The 18,891-nt window shown below is 38.2% G+C and overlaps 1 protein-coding gene across 7 annotated transcripts in view; it reads left to right on the top strand.

Moving 5' to 3' along the window:
* Positions 1 to 17,962, top strand: part of DPP8 (dipeptidyl peptidase 8) — a 69,801-nt gene extending 51,839 nt beyond the window's left edge. For 6 of the 7 annotated variants that reach the window (XM_044392027.3, XM_048222194.2, XM_048222187.2 and 3 more), the window contains 8 exons: positions 15 to 167; positions 649 to 784; positions 2,267 to 2,412; positions 7,292 to 7,438; positions 8,680 to 8,832; positions 10,098 to 10,240; positions 10,897 to 11,008; positions 13,816 to 17,962. In XM_044392027.3, coding sequence (XP_044247962.3) covers positions 15 to 167; positions 649 to 784; positions 2,267 to 2,412; positions 7,292 to 7,438; positions 8,680 to 8,832; positions 10,098 to 10,240; positions 10,897 to 11,008; positions 13,816 to 13,938 — 1,113 coding nt within the window. In that variant the 3' untranslated portion in view covers positions 13,939 to 17,962. Of the gene's footprint in view, positions 1 to 14; positions 168 to 648; positions 785 to 2,266; positions 2,413 to 7,291; positions 7,439 to 7,889; positions 8,076 to 8,679; positions 8,833 to 10,097; positions 10,241 to 10,896; positions 11,009 to 13,815 lie in introns of those variants that run through there. The other variant, XR_008956077.1, reaches the window with a different exon arrangement.
* The last annotated feature ends 929 nt before the right edge of the window (positions 17,963 to 18,891 follow it).

Here is an 18,891-nt window from a genome sequence, read left to right as displayed (position 1 = left end):
TGTTTTTTTGATAGATCCAGGTTGATGAAGTCAGGAAGCTGGTATATTTTGAAGGCACCAAGGACTCTCCTTTGGAACATCACCTATATGTGGTCAGTTATGTAAACCCTGGAGAGGTGACAAGGCTGACTGACCGTGGCTATTCCCACTCTTGCTGCATCAGCCAGGTATTAAGTCCCTGTTGGAAAACAGTTTCCTATCATATAAAAAACCTTCTGCTCATGTAATACTTCTTTAGAGTAATGTGAAAATCAGTGAAATTGTCTTGCACAAGTCTGATAATCTGAGGAAAAACTGAAGTCCACTCTTTTTTTTTTTAAGATTTTATTTATTTATTTGAGAGAGAGAAAGAGAGTGCACACAAGCAGGGGGGAGAGGCAGAAGGAGAGTGAGACTCAGGCTCTTGGCTGAGCAGGAAGCCCGATGTGGGGCTCGATCCCAGGATCCTGAGATCATGACCTGAGCCAAAGGCAGATGCTTAACCAACTGAGCCACTCAGGTGCCACTAAAAAGTCTGCTCTTAACTTCAGCATTGCATATGGACATAAATTGTCAGACCTCACCTTACTCATGCTCTAGCACCGGTACAGATGTAGCAGCTTTTTTACTTTTCCATGGGGAAAAAGTAATTGTTTCTCCTTTCTCTAGCATTGTGACTTCTTCATAAGCAAGTATAGTAACCAGAAGAATCCACACTGTGTGTCCCTTTACAAGCTATCAAGTCCTGAAGATGACCCAACTTGTAAAACAAAGGAATTTTGGGCCACCATTTTGGATTCAGCAGGTACTCATCTCCCTGAACCTGATTTTCAGTAGGATTAGTACATAAGTGCACTAAACCTGTTCTGTGTCCACATTTCTCATTGCTCACCACCACTTTCCCTGAGCTGCTGAGTTCCTGAAGGATCTCACCCTTCCTATTCTATCAACTACCAGATAAGATGGGTTACCTCCCATTCCAGGCAGGAGCAGATCTGGAAGGCCCTTTTGAGGTTTTCTAATTTTATTTTATTTTACTTAAGCAATCTTTACACCCAATGTGGGACTCAAACTCATGACCCCTAGATCAAGAGTTGCACGATCTTCCAACTGAACCAGCCAGATGCCCCGGAGGCCTTTTTGAAAATAAGAATAAAATAGTCACAATATCAGCTAGGAAACTATTTGTTCACATGTTTGGGTAATTTCCTAGATAAACAGATGAAGATAATGTACACAGAATTAGTAAGACTGAGCAGGGAAGCTGCAGCTTTAGGGAATAACCAGCTGGTAGCTTACTTAACTTTTAAAGCACTTACTATAGGCTATCTTAATAAAAGATAGAACACTTGTTCTGTATGGGAGTGAAGGGCACTGTGAATTATGTATTTTTTAAATGCTTGATTTCTAAAACAAAAAATAGAATAATTTTATGTATCTTTACTTTCTCCCCAAATCCTTTTTCCTATTAAGTATTTTCACTCATGAATAGGTGCTAAGGGATTAAGAAATCAGTGCAAAACCACAGGGTAGGTTCTAATGTCCACAAGTAGAGTTTGTAATATGGTGATGATCTCTGTTTGGATTTTAACATCATCCAGTGTACACAGACTTAGGATAGGTCTGTATAGCTTTGGTAAACCAAAGACTGATCATGACTTTCATTTTTTCTGGATCCTGGTTAGGCTTATTCTCTAATGATCAGGAACAGATGTTTATTGAGCACCTGCTGTGAGCAAGTTAAATTGAGTTTTCTGATCAGGTATATGGCGTACCCATCATTAAGTTACACTAAACCAAGCATGAAGTATTTGTATAGTTCTGCATCTAAATGCCTTAGGCTCCAAGGATTATTCAGAATATTATGCATCTACTTTTCAAATAATATGTTCATTAGATTTTCTTTTTTTTTTTTTTTTAAGATTTTATTTATTTATTTGACAGAGAGAGACACAGCCAGTGAGAGAGGGAACACAGGCAGGGGGAGTGGGAGAGGAAGAAGCAGGCTCCCAGAGGAGGAGCCTGATATGGGGTTCGGTCCCAGGACTCTGGGATCACGCCCTGTGCCGAAGGCAGATGCTTAACGACTGAGCCACCCAGGCGCCCCCTAGATTTTCTTTTTTAAAGATAAATGTTCTTGCGTAATTTCTTGCTGATCACCTGAAAGGGGGATGGTCATTTATTTGTGTCGGGGGTTGTGGATTTATGGTTTCTTTTCCTTGCTCTCAGATTGCAGAGCTCCCATAAAAACTCCTTTTATGTACTTTTTTTTGTTTTCTTCTCATAGGTCCTCTTCCTGACTACACCCCTCCAGAGATTTTCTCTTTTGAAAGTACTACTGGGTTTACATTGTATGGGATGCTGTACAAACCTCATGATCTGCAACCTGGAAAGAAATACCCCACTGTGCTGTTCATATATGGTGGTCCTCAGGTGGGCATATTTAATTCTTTTAATTTAATTTTATTTTAACTCCCATATAGTTAACATACAGCATTATATTAGTTTCAGGTGTACAGTATAGTGATTCAGCAATTCTGTAGATCACCCAGTGCTCATCACAACAACTGCACTCCTTAATCCCCATCACTTATTTCACCCGTCCTCCCACCCACCTCTCAGGTGGGCATATTTATATACATACGTGTGTGTGTGTGTGTGTGTGTGTGTGTGTGTGTGTGTGTGTGTTTAGGTGATTTATTTTTTAAATGTCTAGTCAGTTGTTCAAGTTAAGATTTGAGCATTGTTGGGCCTCTGCTGTTATTGACTCTGGCTTATGTCCTAATTCCTATTTAGAAGTTGGGTTTTGTTACATGGCTAATTTATAAATCAGTGTCAATTTCTTAATTCACAGTAGGACTGTAACTGTCATGGGGAATGTAATATTCATGTCAGCAGGTAAATATGTTGTCTTTTATGTAGAGAAAAACTTGTTTGGGAAATGAAATTAAATAGTTAACTGTCTTAGTAAATAAAAAGAACCTTAATAGATCTTTTCAGAAGGCTTGGTAGCCTAATGAATTCCCCCTGTACATGCTAAGTCTATATCTCTCAGACAGACTAGAATACTTTGATCATCTAGTTAAGGCAACTGCTGTACTACTCTTCAGCATTGTAAGAAGTTTACACCTGGATTTTCCTTTCTCTGAATTAAATATTAGCATGTGAATATTAAGTAAATCCTGTTGACTCTCAGTAAAGTATTTGGGGTAGGTACATTGGTTAATTGGCACTTTTTAAAAAATGTTTATTGATTATATACCTTATTGTTGGGCCCTTGAAGAAATTAGAATATAATTATACTGTTTTTATAACGTAGCTCTTGACTCCTGTAAATATCCTTTATAATTATATCCAGTTATTCAGTATCTGGAAATGTATCTAGATGCTAAGACATCCAAAAAATAGGGACCCTTGGCTGGCTCAGTCAGTAGAGCACTCAGCTCTTGATCTCAGGGTCATGAGTTCAAGCCCCACTTTGGGTGTAGAGCTTACTTTAAAAACAGAAAAAAAGAGAAAAAGACATCCAAAAATAAAATAAAAGCAAAATAACTGCATAAGCCACAAAATCTCAGCAGTGGCAATCATATATCAAGTTAAATCACTTTGCCATTGTTAAGTGTGTTTTACAAACAGAACATGATTCACATTTGTATTATACTCATCTATACATAAATGATAAAATTATAAACAGTTAAATTAGCCTTCTGTTAAAAACTTGAAGCCAAATCTTTGTAAACTTTAAAAGTCTTGGCACCCAGGTGGCTCAGTTGGTTAAGTATCTGACTCTTGGTTTTGGCTCAGGTCGTGACCTCAGGTTGGTGAAATCAAGCCCTAGCCCCGTGTCCAGTTCCCTGCTCAGCAGGGGGTCTGCTTCTCTTCCGCTGCCCACGTGCTCTCTCTCTCTCTCTCTCTCTCTCAAATAAATAAATCCTTAAAAAAATAAAGCCTTAATACAAAGAAATTCAAGAGAGAAATTATAAAACACTCTCAGAAGCTTTACGTGTTTTAGTATATTATTTTGATATTAAGGCTAAGTAAGAAGGATGCTTCTCGTTTCCAGTGAAGAAATGATATATGAGATATGTGACAAACACACCATAAACTGCTTATGTAGACCTTTAAAACTAGGGGACTCCTTTATATTACTCCTTATTACTAATTATGTTTAAAAAGCCACAGGGGGCACCTGGGTGGCTCAGTCGGTTAAGCGTCCATCTTCAGCTCAGGTCATGGTCCTGGGGTCCTGGGATTGAGCCCCGCATCAGGATTCCTGCTGGATGGGAAGTCTGCTTCTCCCTCTGCCTCTTCCTCTGCTTGTGCTTATTCTTTCTCTCTCTTTCAAATAAAAAATAAATAAATAAAAATAAATTTTTTATTAAATCTTATTATCAGTCCAAACTGTGTTCGTTCTTGGTGTATATTCAGGTCAAAGTGGGAATCTGTTGATTGGCAACAGTGTCAACAATTTGTAATACGAAGTGATTTACTTTGTTGCTAAATGCAGCAGTGTCTATAGTTGGACAAAAATGAAATCCAAGAAAAACAAATAGGCTTAGTTCTTTAAACTCTTTATTGATAACAGCTGTATGCTTTAAAAAAAATTTTTTTTAACAAATCCTTGTGATGTTTCCTATGTGCCAGATACTTTTATAAATATAAATGTACAAGAAAGCAGGCTAAGTGATAGCAGGCCACAGGTTTTGAAGAACTGATGCTGGAGACTTCTGAATTCTCAATGCCAAAGGGCATTATGTTTAAGTACGTTCCTCCAGAAGTAGCAGGCCTCCGGCTGCAAAGGCACAAACACTGGCTCTTGGGGGAAATGTTCGTATCAGGCAATTGAGGCCATTTTTGTGTGTGGCAACAGGCAAAGAAATGAAGTGGTTTTCTTTTTTTTTTTTCTTTAAAGATTTATTTATTTATTTGAGAGAGAGTGAGTGTGAGCACTGGGGGGATGTGGGGCAGAGGGAGAGGGGGAGAGAGTCCTCAAGCAGACTACCTTCTAAGCACAGAGCCAGGCATGGGGCTTGGTCCCAGGACCCTGAGACCAGGACCCAAGCAGAAACCAAGAGTCGGACGCCCATCCTACTGTGCCACCCAGCCACCCTGAAGTAGTTTTCTTTAAATCCTCATTTTAGTGTTTTGTGCCTAGTACTTCTTTTTTCAGCTCCCTCCCTTTTTGCCCCTCTTCCCAAGAGAGAAAGGGAAAACACTCTTAACTATAATGAAATTAAAACAAAAAATAATTTTTTTAAAAAGAAAGGGAAAACATTATTCTCCTATCTCCATTTTTCATTCATTCATTCAGCAAATAGTCATTGAGTTCCTGTTATGTACCAGGTACTATTCTAGGGGGTGAGGATACCATAGTGAACAAATCAGACTAATGTCCCACCCTCATGGAGCTTAATGAGGAAAATAATAAATGGCTAGACATGTAAATGATATAACTTAATATAATGGAAGTGCAATGAATAATTATTGGGAAAGAGGATGGCAGAGACTAAAATGGGAGTTCTGATAGAAAGTTCAGGGAAGGTCTCTGAGGGTACCTAAGGTGAGAAGGAGTGAACTACCTTAAAGATCTGAGGGAAGAGCATTCCAGACAGAGGGAACAGTAAATGTCAAGGTCCTGGGGGTTAGAATCAAGTTGGTGTAGTTGATAATAAGGTTAGAGCATAGTGTACAGTAGGGATTTGGTATGAGATGAAGCCACAGAAATAGCCAAGGGCCAGATAATATAAGGCCTTAAGGCAATGTTAAGGATCTTAGAGTAAGGTCTAAACTCTTTACGATTGGAGGGAGCTAAGCTATAAAGTCTTATGTAATTTACATTTTAAAATCATCCCTCAGCTACCGTGTGAATAGACTGTAGGAGGACAAGAGTAGAAACAGGAAGACCAGTTAGGCAGTTGTTATAAAGGTACTGAATATACAGAAATTCAAAGAGAAAAGATTCTCTACACATAGCATGTACACCCCAGTCTATCCTAATAAATGCTCAGTATGTATTTATTGCGTGAAGATGGTGTTGATTCTTATTTAAGTGGCTGATTTGGTTTTCCCGTTGGTTTTGGCCAGAAAAAACTTTTCATTTTTAGGGTGCCTGGGTGGCTCAGTCTGTGAAGCGTCCCAGTCTTGGTTTTGGCTCAGGTCATGATCTCACAGTTGTGAGTTGGAGCCCTGCGTAGATCTCCATGCTCAGTGGGGACTCTGCTTGGGATTCTCTCTCCCTCTCTCCCTCTGCCCCTCCCCCCCCAATCGCACACATGCTCGCTCTCTCTAAATACATAAATCTTAAAAAAATAAATAAATAAACTTCTTTCATTTTTGCCAGAACCCTTTTTTGTCATTGTTTAATGTGTATCTTAGTGTCTACTAAACCCGGAAATTCTCTCTCTACTAATTAACGTCCTCTTTTTGGGGCAGCTGGCTGGCTCAGTCAAAGAGCATGTGACTCTTGATCTCAGGGTCGTGAGTTCAAGCTCCACGTTGGATGTAGAGATTACTTAAATAAATGAAAAATTTTTTAAACGATGAAGTCCTCTTTTCACTAGTTTATTTCTGTTGAGGCACTAAACTACATTTAGTTCTCAGTCATTTTGAAGTATGATGGCATGATGAATGATTTAAGAATTATCCTACCTTTTGCACTGATTTGTGTAACAGGAAAAAGGAGGCTGGACTGGTCACAGTGTTTCATTAAAATACTAAATTTTTTGCAGCTGGTCAGAGACAACCCCGGAAGAGACGGGTAGGGAAGAAAAATGATCTCACTTATCCTTGTCTCTGTCATTTGAATGACACAGTTCTTCAGGGTAGCAGTAACGATTTTAGTAACTTTAGTAACTTTTTCCATGGAGTAGGTTAAATCTCTTGTCTCGTACGTAATGAATATCTTTAAAGTCTATAGTTGCTCTGTAATTGCCCTGAACCTTGAATGTGAAGTTAAAAAAGAAAAAGAAACAACATAAACATGAGAAATTTAAGTTAATTTAAAAATAAGTCAGGGAGGGGGTACGGGGAGTTGCTAATCACTGAGCGCAAAGTCTCAATTATGCAAGATGAATAAGTTCTAGAGATCTGTACAAAACTGTCCTATAGTTAATGATACTGTATTGTACATTTAAAATTTCATTAAGAGGGTACATCTTGTGGTAAGTGTTCTTGCCACAAGAAAATTAAGCTTCATTTTAAAAGCAGAATAATGCAAAAAATTCAAGCTTTCTGCTTTTCACAGCATCCTTCCTCTTATGCTTTTTTATGCTACTGTATAATAAATTTCACTGAAGTTGTATTTCTTTCTCAGGTGCAGTTGGTGAATAATCGGTTTAAAGGAGTCAAGTATTTCCGCTTGAATACCCTAGCCTCTCTGGGTTATGTGGTTGTAGTGATAGACAACAGGGGATCCTGTCACCGAGGGCTTAAATTTGAAGGCGCCTTTAAATACAAAATGGTGTGTGAGCATACAAACATTTTTCTTTTAAAGACATTTACATGTACTGGTTCATTGTTTGGTGTGAAATCTCAGAGAGCAAGTTGGGGGAAAGGGCTGTGAGTGAGTGGGAGAGAAGGGGGGCGGGGAGAGAGAGAGTGTGTGTGTGTGTGTCTATGTCTGTGTTAGAGTTCAGGGGTGGGAGGGAAGATGAAACTTGCTGTTCACTAGGCTAGCTCACGTCTACCTGTCTACCTGTAAATAACTTCGGGGAGTTGAGATAGAACCATTTTTACACAGAAATACCCTCTCTTTCTATGTTGTATATCCAGCTTAGCCAGCAAGTAGCACCGTAGTTTTTCAGCATCCTGTGCCCTATTGAGAGGAATAATTGAGATTTGTTCTGTCCTCTGTGAAGAGAGAAACCAACTGGTTAGTGCCTTCCTTGTGACAAGCCTCTTTCTCTCTACAGGAAGCTTTAAATGCTACCTTTTAGAGATGCCCCATGTCCTTTCTGCTGCTTTGGGAAATGATGAGAATCCGATGTTCCTTTTACACAGTAAGGCAGTTACTGTGTTTGCCAGTGTATTGGACATGCTGAGTAAGACATGGGATTTTCTCCCACAGCCAGTTCTTTGAACTTATGTTGTATTCTCATGTAAGTTTTTTTGTTTTTATTTTTGTTTTTGGCTCAGTGAAGTGAGATTGTGTGCACTGGCAGGCCTAGTAATACAGACAGGGTGGTGGTGGTAGGAGTTAGGACTTAATAGGACCTTAAAGAAATAGCATATATTCAGTTCCTAGAAGTAGATGATGGGGAAATAGGAGGATATGACCTCAAGAGTGATTCCTTCTGCTTTACTGCATTAAGTTTTAAAAAGAAGTAAAACTAGTCAACCACTTAAGGAGGCTAATTTTTTTGTCTTTGGGTATAGGAAGGCTTGTTACAAGGAAGATGCTGACCTCTTAGCAGACAACAGAACAAATGGAAAGGGGAAATACCCATATAGCAAGGAACAGTTTGGGTCTCAGTAGGAAAGAACTTTGTGACTAAGCGGTAACTAAACTCTAGGGCTGGCTAGCAACAGAAGCTATGTCTAAATAGAGTTAAAAAATTTTTTTTCTGGCAACAGAATCTCAATTGATAATTTAAAAAAACTACAGGTATTTTTAGTAAAAACCATTTATCAGCTTTAAAAAACACTCTGCTAATGAGACTTCTATTCATCAGAATCAGTGAAATGTTCTCCCTTTTTTGACAGGGCCAAATAGAAATTGACGATCAGGTGGAAGGACTGCAGTATCTAGCTTCTCAATATGATTTCATTGACTTAGATCGTGTGGGCATCCATGGCTGGTCCTATGGAGGATACCTCTCCCTGATGGCATTAATGCAGAGATCAGATATCTTCAGGGTATGTGACTTCCTATTTCTTTTTGCAGTAGGGGTGGAATTTTCTATTAATTGAGGATACGAGAAAATGCCTATTTTCTAAAGGTTTACAGAGTTGGCAATATTATGGAATGTTAGGATTTGTGTATCTAACAGTCATGTGACATAGTAGATGTATCTTCTCAACTTGTAATAGCCATGTGAGATATATATTTACGTATCTATATATACATATTAAAAAACACTTGTCAACTTGATGACCAGTTGTTGGCTATTTATAGACATGCCAAAGATTATGGGAGATAGTCACGATTAGTAAAACACACACACACACACGTATTGGATTGTAAATACTTATTTAATTGCTGGACTGCAAGCTCTGAGGGCAGGGACTTGTGTGCCCTTCACATCACTGTATCCTCAGTAGCCAAGCACAGTGCATGGCACATAGTAGGTCCTAAGTAGATCTTTATGGAATGAAACGTAGTAAGTATATAAATGATGGTTACAATTTTATAAACAACTTCCTAGAAAAATATGCTAGAAGGAAATATATAAAGATGTTAAAAGTTGTTAAGAGAATGGCAGTTATGAAGTGTTTTTCTTTTTTACTATTTCAATAACATGATTTTATCTTACAGTAAAAAATAATTTTAAGAATTAAAATGATAGGGCTTTTGTTCTTGCATGTATATTCAGATAATCTTTATAATAACCACGAAATAAACTCTGAAAACTGCCATAATTTTCCCAGGCTTGCAGCTGTCAAGAAAGAAATTAGAATATTTAAATATAAAACTGTGTGTGGGAACCTTAAAATGAGGAAAGTGTTTAGTGCTTAAATATATTTCATTCATTGTTAAAAATTCTGTACTGCCAACAGAGGCTAGAAAAGAAAAAAGAAATGACTACTTTTCCTATATAAAGCTGACACTTGTCACACTTTTTTTCCCTAGTAACAGGAATGAGTTTACACTGAGGCATTCATATGTTCTAGTTCAGTCTCCCCTTTTAACAAAGGGGCCCGTGTGTATATTTCAACTAGCCCAGGTTAAGGGTTTGGTATGTGGCATGCCTGTGGAACATGAAGCTAACTGACTCACAAAGTATCAAATTCTCTTGACCTTGGCTCTCCACGTTGATTTTCTGAGTTGCCTGAGACCATGTATGCCCCAGTTGTGGGGCTAAAGCCTAAGGATAATTTAGCCTATAAATTTGCAATTACACGTTCTCATTGCTAGCCATTTTTTTTGGACCACACTTCACTGTTACTATTGTCTTCTGTAGGTTGCTATTGCTGGGGCCCCGGTCACTCTGTGGATCTTCTATGATACAGGCTACACAGAACGTTATATGGGCCACCCTGACCAGAATGAACAGGGCTATTACTTAGGATCTGTGGCCATGCAAGCAGAAAAGTTCCCCTCTGAGTAAGTTCAAGCTTTAAAATTAAGATTATAAATTTAAAATTATAGTGTAAAAATTTGTCTTTAATAACAATGAAAACTACAAATACTGCAAAACCAAGACTAATATTTTATAGACTACTCAAATGGCATGGCTATTTCTCAAAGCTGAATTACAGGCCAGTTCATATAACCTGGTTTTTTTTTACAAGTTATATTTGAAGCAATTACTGCCAAGAAGTTTAAGTATATAACTCTTTCAAGGTGGAAAATATTCTGTTTCTGCTTAAATATATTCTATAGACAATGTTTATGATTTTTCTTTCCCTAGGGACATGTTATGATTATTGATATATGCTAGTATCTTCATAAGAAATTGAACACATAATTTTTCATTACATGTAGTATGTGGTTACTATATTATAAATTTATTATTGAAAATGTTGAATTCTTATTTTAATATTATGGTATAAGGAAGTTAACTTTATTGTTAACATTAAATATATATTATTATATTATATATGTTTTTATATAATTATATTGTATATTATATAACTATAGATAGTTGTACATATTACATAATTATAATATTAACTAATAGTTCATTGTGATCAAAGGAGTTAAATGGTTTTCCCAAGTACTCTATTTTGCCTAATCCTGTGTTATTTCCACTTCTCTAGACCAAATCGTTTACTACTTTTACATGGATTCTTGGATGAGAATGTCCATTTTGCACACACCAGTATATTACTGAGTTTTTTAGTGAGGGCTGGAAAGCCATATGATTTACAGGTGAGTTCTTCATTTTCTGATTGAATTAAGTAATAATTAGTGATTACTTTGAAATACAATAAACTATGGAGTAAGGCTGAATTTTCAGCTGTGGCCACTCTCTGCTTATGAGATCTACAGTCATAGGCATAGTTAGTAGTGCCTCTAGTTGGGTAAAAATTAAGATTCTATAAAAGCTGGGCTAAGAACTGGCCTATTAGATTATATGACTTGTGTATCTGTAACTGCTTTTAGTTTGTAATCATGGAGACGATGACAGGAGTCCATTCAGTATCCTTCTTTGCTTTTCTTTACGTGGTCTTTTAATTTTATCTTATATTGACATTGAAATAGAAAGCCACAATTTAACCATCTCCATTGCTCCATTACTCAAAAAAGGGGTTTTAAAAGATAACCTATTTGTTTCTTCCTCGTTTGTACTTGTTTCACAGATTATGTGCTCATAAAAATGAAAAATATTACTTTTTCCTCTTTTATGTTTCAATTGACATTTCTGTCGATAAACTATGAGCTATTTGTCTTTTCAAGCATTTTGGTCTCAGGACCCCTATGCACACCAAAGAGCTTTCGTCTATGTAGGTTGTGTCTGTCAATATTTCTCATAGAAGATATTAAAACTTGGAAAAATTGTTTTTTTTTTTAAGTTTATTTATTTATTTAAGTAACCTCTATACCCAGTGTGGAACTCGAACTCACGACCCTGAGATCAAGAGCTTCATGCTCTTCCAACTGAGCCAACTAGGCACCCCCAAAACTAAGAAAAATTTAAAATATTAAAAAAATAATAAACTATTACATGTTAACACAAATCACAGTTTTTGTGGGGGAGAAAAACTATTTTCTAAAACAAAAAAAATAGAGAAATACCATTATTTTTACATTTTTGTAAAATTCCTTTAATGTCTGGCTTAAGGAAGACACCTGGATTCTCATATCTGCTTCCACATGCAATCTGTCGGGAAGTGTTGTTTGGGCTAAAGTATACAGTAGTTTCCCATTATGTGCAGTTTTGCTTTCTGAGGTTTCAGTTAACCCTCAGTCAACTGAGGTCCAGAAGCAGATGATCGCTGGGGCACCTGGGTGGCTCAGTCTGTTAAGCATCGGACTCTTGATTTCTCCTTAGGTCATGGTCTCAGGGTTGTGAGATGGAGCCCCATCTTGGGCTCCATGCTGGACGTGGGGCTTGCTTAGGATTCTCATCCTCCCTCTGCCCCTCCCACCCTACACTCTCTCTCTCTCAAAATAAAAAGACGACGACGGAGATGATCCTCTTTCTGACATAGTGTCAGGTCGCTAGTGGCCTAACGCTGTATCACAGTGCCTGTGTCACTCAGTTTACTTCATCTCATCACCTAAGCACTTTATCATCTCACATCATCACAGGGTGAGTGAGCATATTACAAGATAATTTTCAGGGAGAGACCACATTCAGGTAACTTTTATTATAGTATGTTGTTATGATTGTTTTATTTTATTATCAGTTATTGTTTTTAATCTCTTAGTGTGCCTAATTTATAAACTAAACTTTATCATAGGTATGTACGTGCGGGGAAAAAACAGTATCTATAGGGTTTGGTATTATCCATGGTTCAGGCATCCAGTTTTGGTCTTGGAGTGTGTCCCCTGTGGATAAAGGGGAAGTACTGTATGAAGAAAATTCAGCCTCACAGAATATGTAGTTAAGAAAGGGGAGGAATATTTTCGCTTTTTCAGATAATTGTGGATATTCTTCTTGGATACTACACCAAAACTGGACAGATTTTAGCTTCTTAAAGGTTAGTTTTAGTGTGGAGTCTGACGCCATATCTAAAACATTTCATACTGTGTTACATTAAAAGCTGTTGGATCTTGTACTTCTAATGGGTCTTTTACACATACATTGGTCATCTGGAAAATACTGGTTCTCAGTATTGACTTATTTCATTTTACAGTATTTTTAAAATCACATATATTAATATTATACCCCTGATCCCAGCAGAAAAGTCTGTAAGTTTGGGGCAGCTCCTGAGCTAGTTGTGGGAGATGCAAGTTTTCCAAAATTCTAATTTTTACTTAAAAGCTCAAAATTTATCATTGGTGATGAATATTGTCAGTGTTATCCTTGAAGTGACCAGCTCACTTCATTCATTTTTGAGCAGATGATTGCCAGATACCCAGTCAGAATCACCATAGTCACCAGTCATTCTTTCAAGTTGAAAAATGAGGTTCCATTTAAGAACTTGCAACTCAGTTTCACAAGTGCTTTTCCTTTAGCCATCCTGTAACAGAAGTGCTTTCTGCTTTCTTCACATTGCATCACCACAGAATTTAGAAAGCCATCTATTCAAGGGTTGTAATTTAATAAACTTTTGTTTCTTACTGCAAGTGTGTGGTGGTGAGGAACACGGTGACACCCAGCGCAATTTAATGTCACTGCCTTGCTTGATGTTACTAAGGCACAGGCACTTGTACCCGTCATTGCTTTTGCGTTATCGGTGCAAATGGCAACAGAGTGAGTGAAGGCAAATTGTTCTGAAAGTGGTTTTGACCTTTTGTATCACTTGAAAGGCTTCTGAGTTCGCCAGAAGTCTCTAGATCCCACTTGAAGACCCAGTGATCTATAGATAAATCCTTCCATAAGCCTTGGGGTATATAAGGAATGATAAAAAGAGGGGAGGGGCCTTTCTATTGGATATATGTGTGTAATATCTTGGAGAGGCTGTGCTCCATATTATTAATCCTGTTGAAACTCTGTGGAAAGCTTTGGAAGGAGATGTATTGTTAAATTCTCACTTTCTGTATTTGGATTTTTGTTGTTGTTGTTGAAGATCTATCCTCAGGAGAGACACAGCATAAGAGTCCCCGAATCCGGAGAACATTATGAACTGCATCTCCTGCACTACCTTCAAGAAAACCTTGGGTCGCATATTGCTGCTCTCAAAGTCCTATAACTCTGACCTGAGTAGAACTCTGGTATACACTGGCTGTTCAACCAAATGAGGGGCTTTAATCGTTAGAAAACGTGGACTTGGTCATCACATTTTGGTACCTGCCACATAACATCTACTTCTGAAAGTATATTTGGTGCCATGCAGGCGTCTGCAGCTTGTGGATAGTAACCTAATACCTTAACCACACACACAAAATTGAATGACACATATTTCTAAAGAACCCAGAAATACCATGAGAATTACTGAAAGACATTAGCACCATGTATCCATACTACCTTATTTTCACTTCTTAATAGCATTATAAACCTCATGGACTTAATTAGTGTATTTTTACAGTATACTTCTGAGTTTGTTAAAATACGATGATATTAGTGATTGGTTTGGTTCAATTCCAGAAACTCTGACTAGTTACAGATTTGATAGCACTTAACTGTAATTGAATAGCTTATGCTTCATTGCTTGGGGTGTATCCAGCATGTTATGAACTAATCACTATTAAACCTATGACTTAACCAGTCATTAGTGATTTTTCAAGGATAACTTAGTGGCCTCCTAAAAACACTTATTTTGTTTCATTCAAGCTCTGACCAATTTTAGCCAATTTCAACTGTATCTAGTATAAATAGTTCTCTCTGATGATATGACAGAGTGGGTTTTCCTTTCATGCAAAGGCAAGTAACTGTACATGTAGCATGGTTCAATTAGTCTTATAATATTGATAATTACAGGCAGAAAAATTTTAATCAAATGGTTAGAGCTTAAATATTCGCAGGCAGTTTCTTCTCCGTTAAGAAAAGGGAAAAGTACACATTGACTTGTACTCTTCAGAATATTTAATGGGGCCAGTTTCCATTGGGTATTTCCTTACTGAAATGTTCCAGAGTTCTAGGGTGATGGAAGGGAATCGTGGTAGGGTGGGAGATACCAGGGTGTGGAGAATGACAGGGAGAGGGAAAGGAAAGGATCTGCTTGAGAACTAAGTAGAAGTAAAATTTGACCAAAAATCCTCATGAAAAAGTTTGGGGGGTGAAATTTAAACTGCTAGAATGTTAGTTAAGGAAACCAGAATGAAGAAATCACTGTCTTGCCAACACAGTTACAGACTAACATTCCTTAGTTATTTTTGTAATTCTCATTTTTTGTTATTTTCATCTTTATTTCGGTAACCTTATAAATTAAACTTTTTAAATTATTTCAGCATCATTTAGATATTGCGAGCTTAAAGTAAAGAGGTTTCCAGACCACCTCCTCACCAGAAACGGATCGCCGGCAAGCCATGGCTCTATTTTAAGTGTTCAGAGCCTCTAGGCAATGTCTTAAATGGCCATGACATTTTCCTGGTTTAGCCCTAGCACTCGACTGTTAAGGGAGCTCATAGGCTTTCAGGTGCTGATTGGAATCTGTCATCTTAAAGTCTTGGGGTGTTGTTGGGTCACTTTGCCAGTGGCAGAGAAGGCACCTATGAGTTTGACCCTTTTTATCATAAGCCTCAGTGTTTGGAAAGTTGTTTCCAGTACTTTTAAACAACGCTCTAAGAAAAATTGCTCTTTTTCTTTCTCACCACTACAGAGTAGATTTCTCCCATAGAAAGCACAGCTTCCATTGGTAAGGGTGATGACTGTGTATCAGAGGTGAATTCATCATTGAGGGCCAGGTGGGAGGTGGGGGAGGTCCAGAAATGGCAGAGTGACCTGGTGGTTCTGCCCTTGGGAAGGGGATTGGGTTTTGCTGTTTGTGTATTTATACTGTATCATAGCTACCACACTTTTCCTATTGTCTATGTATGTATTGATTTTCTTGTTTATGATATTTTCCCATGCCAAGGTGTGTTTATATTTTTTTCAATGTTAAATTAAATTGATTTGGGTAATTCTTCTTCCCAAGAAAGTATTTTCCCCCTTGATTTAAGTATATATCTGACTATCGAAGGTGGTTTTTGTTTGTGAACTGATTGGCCTCCGGGGATCAATCCTTATATAATATGCAAAATGGAAATGGTATACAGTGGTTTTTAGACATTTACTCATTTGAAACCTCTTACCCGTTAGGACTGTTTCTTCAAAATGGCATCTCTCATTTTACCAAAACAAACCTTAAAGAACCTCATGTACTCTTGAATTCACCAGTGTTTTCCTTTTGCATCTTGCCTGTCCTTTCCTCATATGACAAGGGATGCCTCTGTTATAATCCCCAGTGCATTAAATGCCATTCTTCTTCTATAGGGGGAAAATATGTGACTGAATTCACGTGCAGAAAGACAGTTTGACTGAGTTTCATTTTAAAAACTGACATGGAAAACATAGTCATTTCAAGAAATCTCACTAAAACTCTTTGTACCCTGTCTATGGGTAACATCTTAAAAGGCTAAGAGTGTATAAAAGTAGCAACACTTTCTGGTAAGAGCCAGAAAGCACTGGGTTAACCATCAGATGGGGTGGGTTTGGCAGGCTTGATAAACAGTTGCTCATGCGTTGTTGAGCAGTGGGACTCAGAATCGAAGATTCATCTGGGATGCTTATTACTAAAAAGAAGTGCATTCTTGAACTTACTCTTAGAAGTCTGGATTTGGTTGATTTGGGTGGAGACCAGGAATCTGCATTTCTAACAGCCTTTCCAGGGTGATTCTAAAGTTGTTCATGGGCTACTTTCACAGAGTCTTCTGTAGAGAATGGAATTAGATTGAGAAAATAACAGGTGATTTTTACACTGGACTGATTTACAAACACCTAAAGCAATAGCCAACGAAGCTGCTCACCTGTGGTCACTGTCGGGCCCTTCTCTGAAAGAAGCAGAAGGTGTCGCGAACTATGTATCCTCTTTGTCTGGAGATTCATTTTGGAATGAAGGTTCTTCCCTCGATGCCGTTGTTGGCTCATTTCGAAAGCCTCGTACGAGAGGATGGAGTCACAATGCATGCATTACTTTTTACAGGATGAGATATAGATACCGATGCTTACTTTTTTTACTACTTGTTTTATTCCTTCCAGAAGGTATATCCCACCTGTCTGTAACATAATTCTCTCTTTAGGTGGAATGACTCCTATAAGATCTCTCATTATTGTAGAATCATAAATTTTTCAGGCTATTATATCTTTGATATAATCTAATGTTCTCATTGGTTAGAGGAGGAACCTACGTATAGAGAAGAGAAAATATACCCATGGCCATGCAGCCAGGTAGTGTTCAGTTGGTACTAGACTCCATCCAGATGCCCTGACTCATGGTAGTTAAATGATACGTAGACAAGGCAAATTTTTAAAGAAGTATTTATTAATATATTCCTATGAAACATTTTAAAGATAACATAAAATGGTTAATTTTTCCATTCTAAAGTAAATGCTAAGCATGCTTATTAATGAAGCAGTACTTCTAATTAGTATATGACATTCTGAAGTTAATTAAAGCTGTTACACTAAATGTGTCTTCCTAGTAGTGGGGGATTTGGGAATTGGGATGTAGAATAGAGTGCTTACTTAAGCCTGGGAGCCTAACTTAGAGCTATTTGAAGTAAGAAAAGAGACATGGCCATATCTAAACTAAGAGATTTGCAGGTGAGTGTCCATTCCCAGCAGACATAAAGGAATAAGGAAACTTCCCTGACTCCCACTTTCCCAACCCTACCCAGCCTCACCGATCTGTCTTGCAACCTACGATATGGAGACATGTTAGTGTGAGGTGCTGGCTCCTGCTTTTCTTATTTGGTCAAGAGACAGTTCTAGGTAATCATTTCAGAAGTCCCTCACAGAGAGAAAAAGTAATATTTGTATGTTTATTTTTGAATAACCCAAATACAAATTTATGTTGTATTCAGCACAGTTGGAGTTCAGGTCTTTAATTTTAGAACATAAAGTGCCTGCTGTTTTAAGCATTGACTTGTATAAAAAGAATTGCATGTCTCACTCCAATAAGTTTATGGGTTTTCTCATTTTCAGCTACATGGCTTTTAATCATGTAAAGTGAAACACTAGTTTTGTTGCATTTTATTACAGGTTCTTTGTTGCAATAAAGATGCTGCTAAAATTAATTGATGTAAATGTTCCTTCCCCCCCTTCTTTATTTGTACAATCTTAACTTGATTAGTGACAACTGTGGAGTGATTAATACACCAAACAAGGTCATGTGCTTGCAATGGAGAAAGGAAGACTGCAAGGTGATGACATGGGGCTTCTAGTATAAACACTAGCCAAAAATGCATCCAGACCCAAGGGGCGGTGTGCAGAGAACTGTTCTCTGCCTGCAAATGGCTCCCAATAGCCAGCAGTTTGTACTGCAGGGGTAGGTGGTGCCTGGAGCCAGTGATTAGCATGTCCTTCCTGAGCAGCTGGGATTTTCTCAGGGATGCTTCTTGGAGCTTCCAAATAGTGGTCTCCGCATGCTCCCTGAGTCCCAGGATCATGACCTAAGCCATCCAGGCGCCCCAAATGCCCCTTTATTTAATCTCTACACCCAATGTAAGGCTCGAACTCACAACTCCAAGATCAAGAGTTGCACGCTCTATGGACTGAGCCAGCCAGGCACCCCAGGGTCTTAAACCTTTAATTTGTATACAGAAATTACTAGAAATAAAGATGATCTTGGGGTACCTGGCTGGCTCAGTTGGATGAGTGTCTGACTGGATTTCAGTTCAGGTCGTGATCTCAGGGTCGTGGGATGGAGCCCCACATCAGGCTCCGCTGACTGGGGAGTTTGCTTCTCTCTCTCCCTCTCCCTCTCCCTCTGCCCCTTCCCCTTCCCCCCTCCTCTCTCATGTACACACACACACAAATGAACAAGAAATCTTTAAAAAAAATAAAGATCTTTAAACAGGGCAGTGCTATGACAGTGCTTCCTAATATTTCACTCATGACACACACACAAGAAGGCACTTGTATGACACCCTGGGATAGACTGAGGCACATTGGGTTAACCAGTTGAGGCTGCTTGCAGTGGGAAGTGACCAGTGAGGCCCCCCAG

The sequence above is a fragment of the Ursus arctos genome, unplaced genomic scaffold (assembly GCF_023065955.2).
Source record: "Ursus arctos isolate Adak ecotype North America unplaced genomic scaffold, UrsArc2.0 scaffold_28, whole genome shotgun sequence".
NCBI lineage: Eukaryota > Metazoa > Chordata > Mammalia > Carnivora > Ursidae > Ursus > Ursus arctos.
Note: the sequence above shows the minus strand (reverse complement) of the source record. Positions and strands in the feature narration are given on the sequence as shown.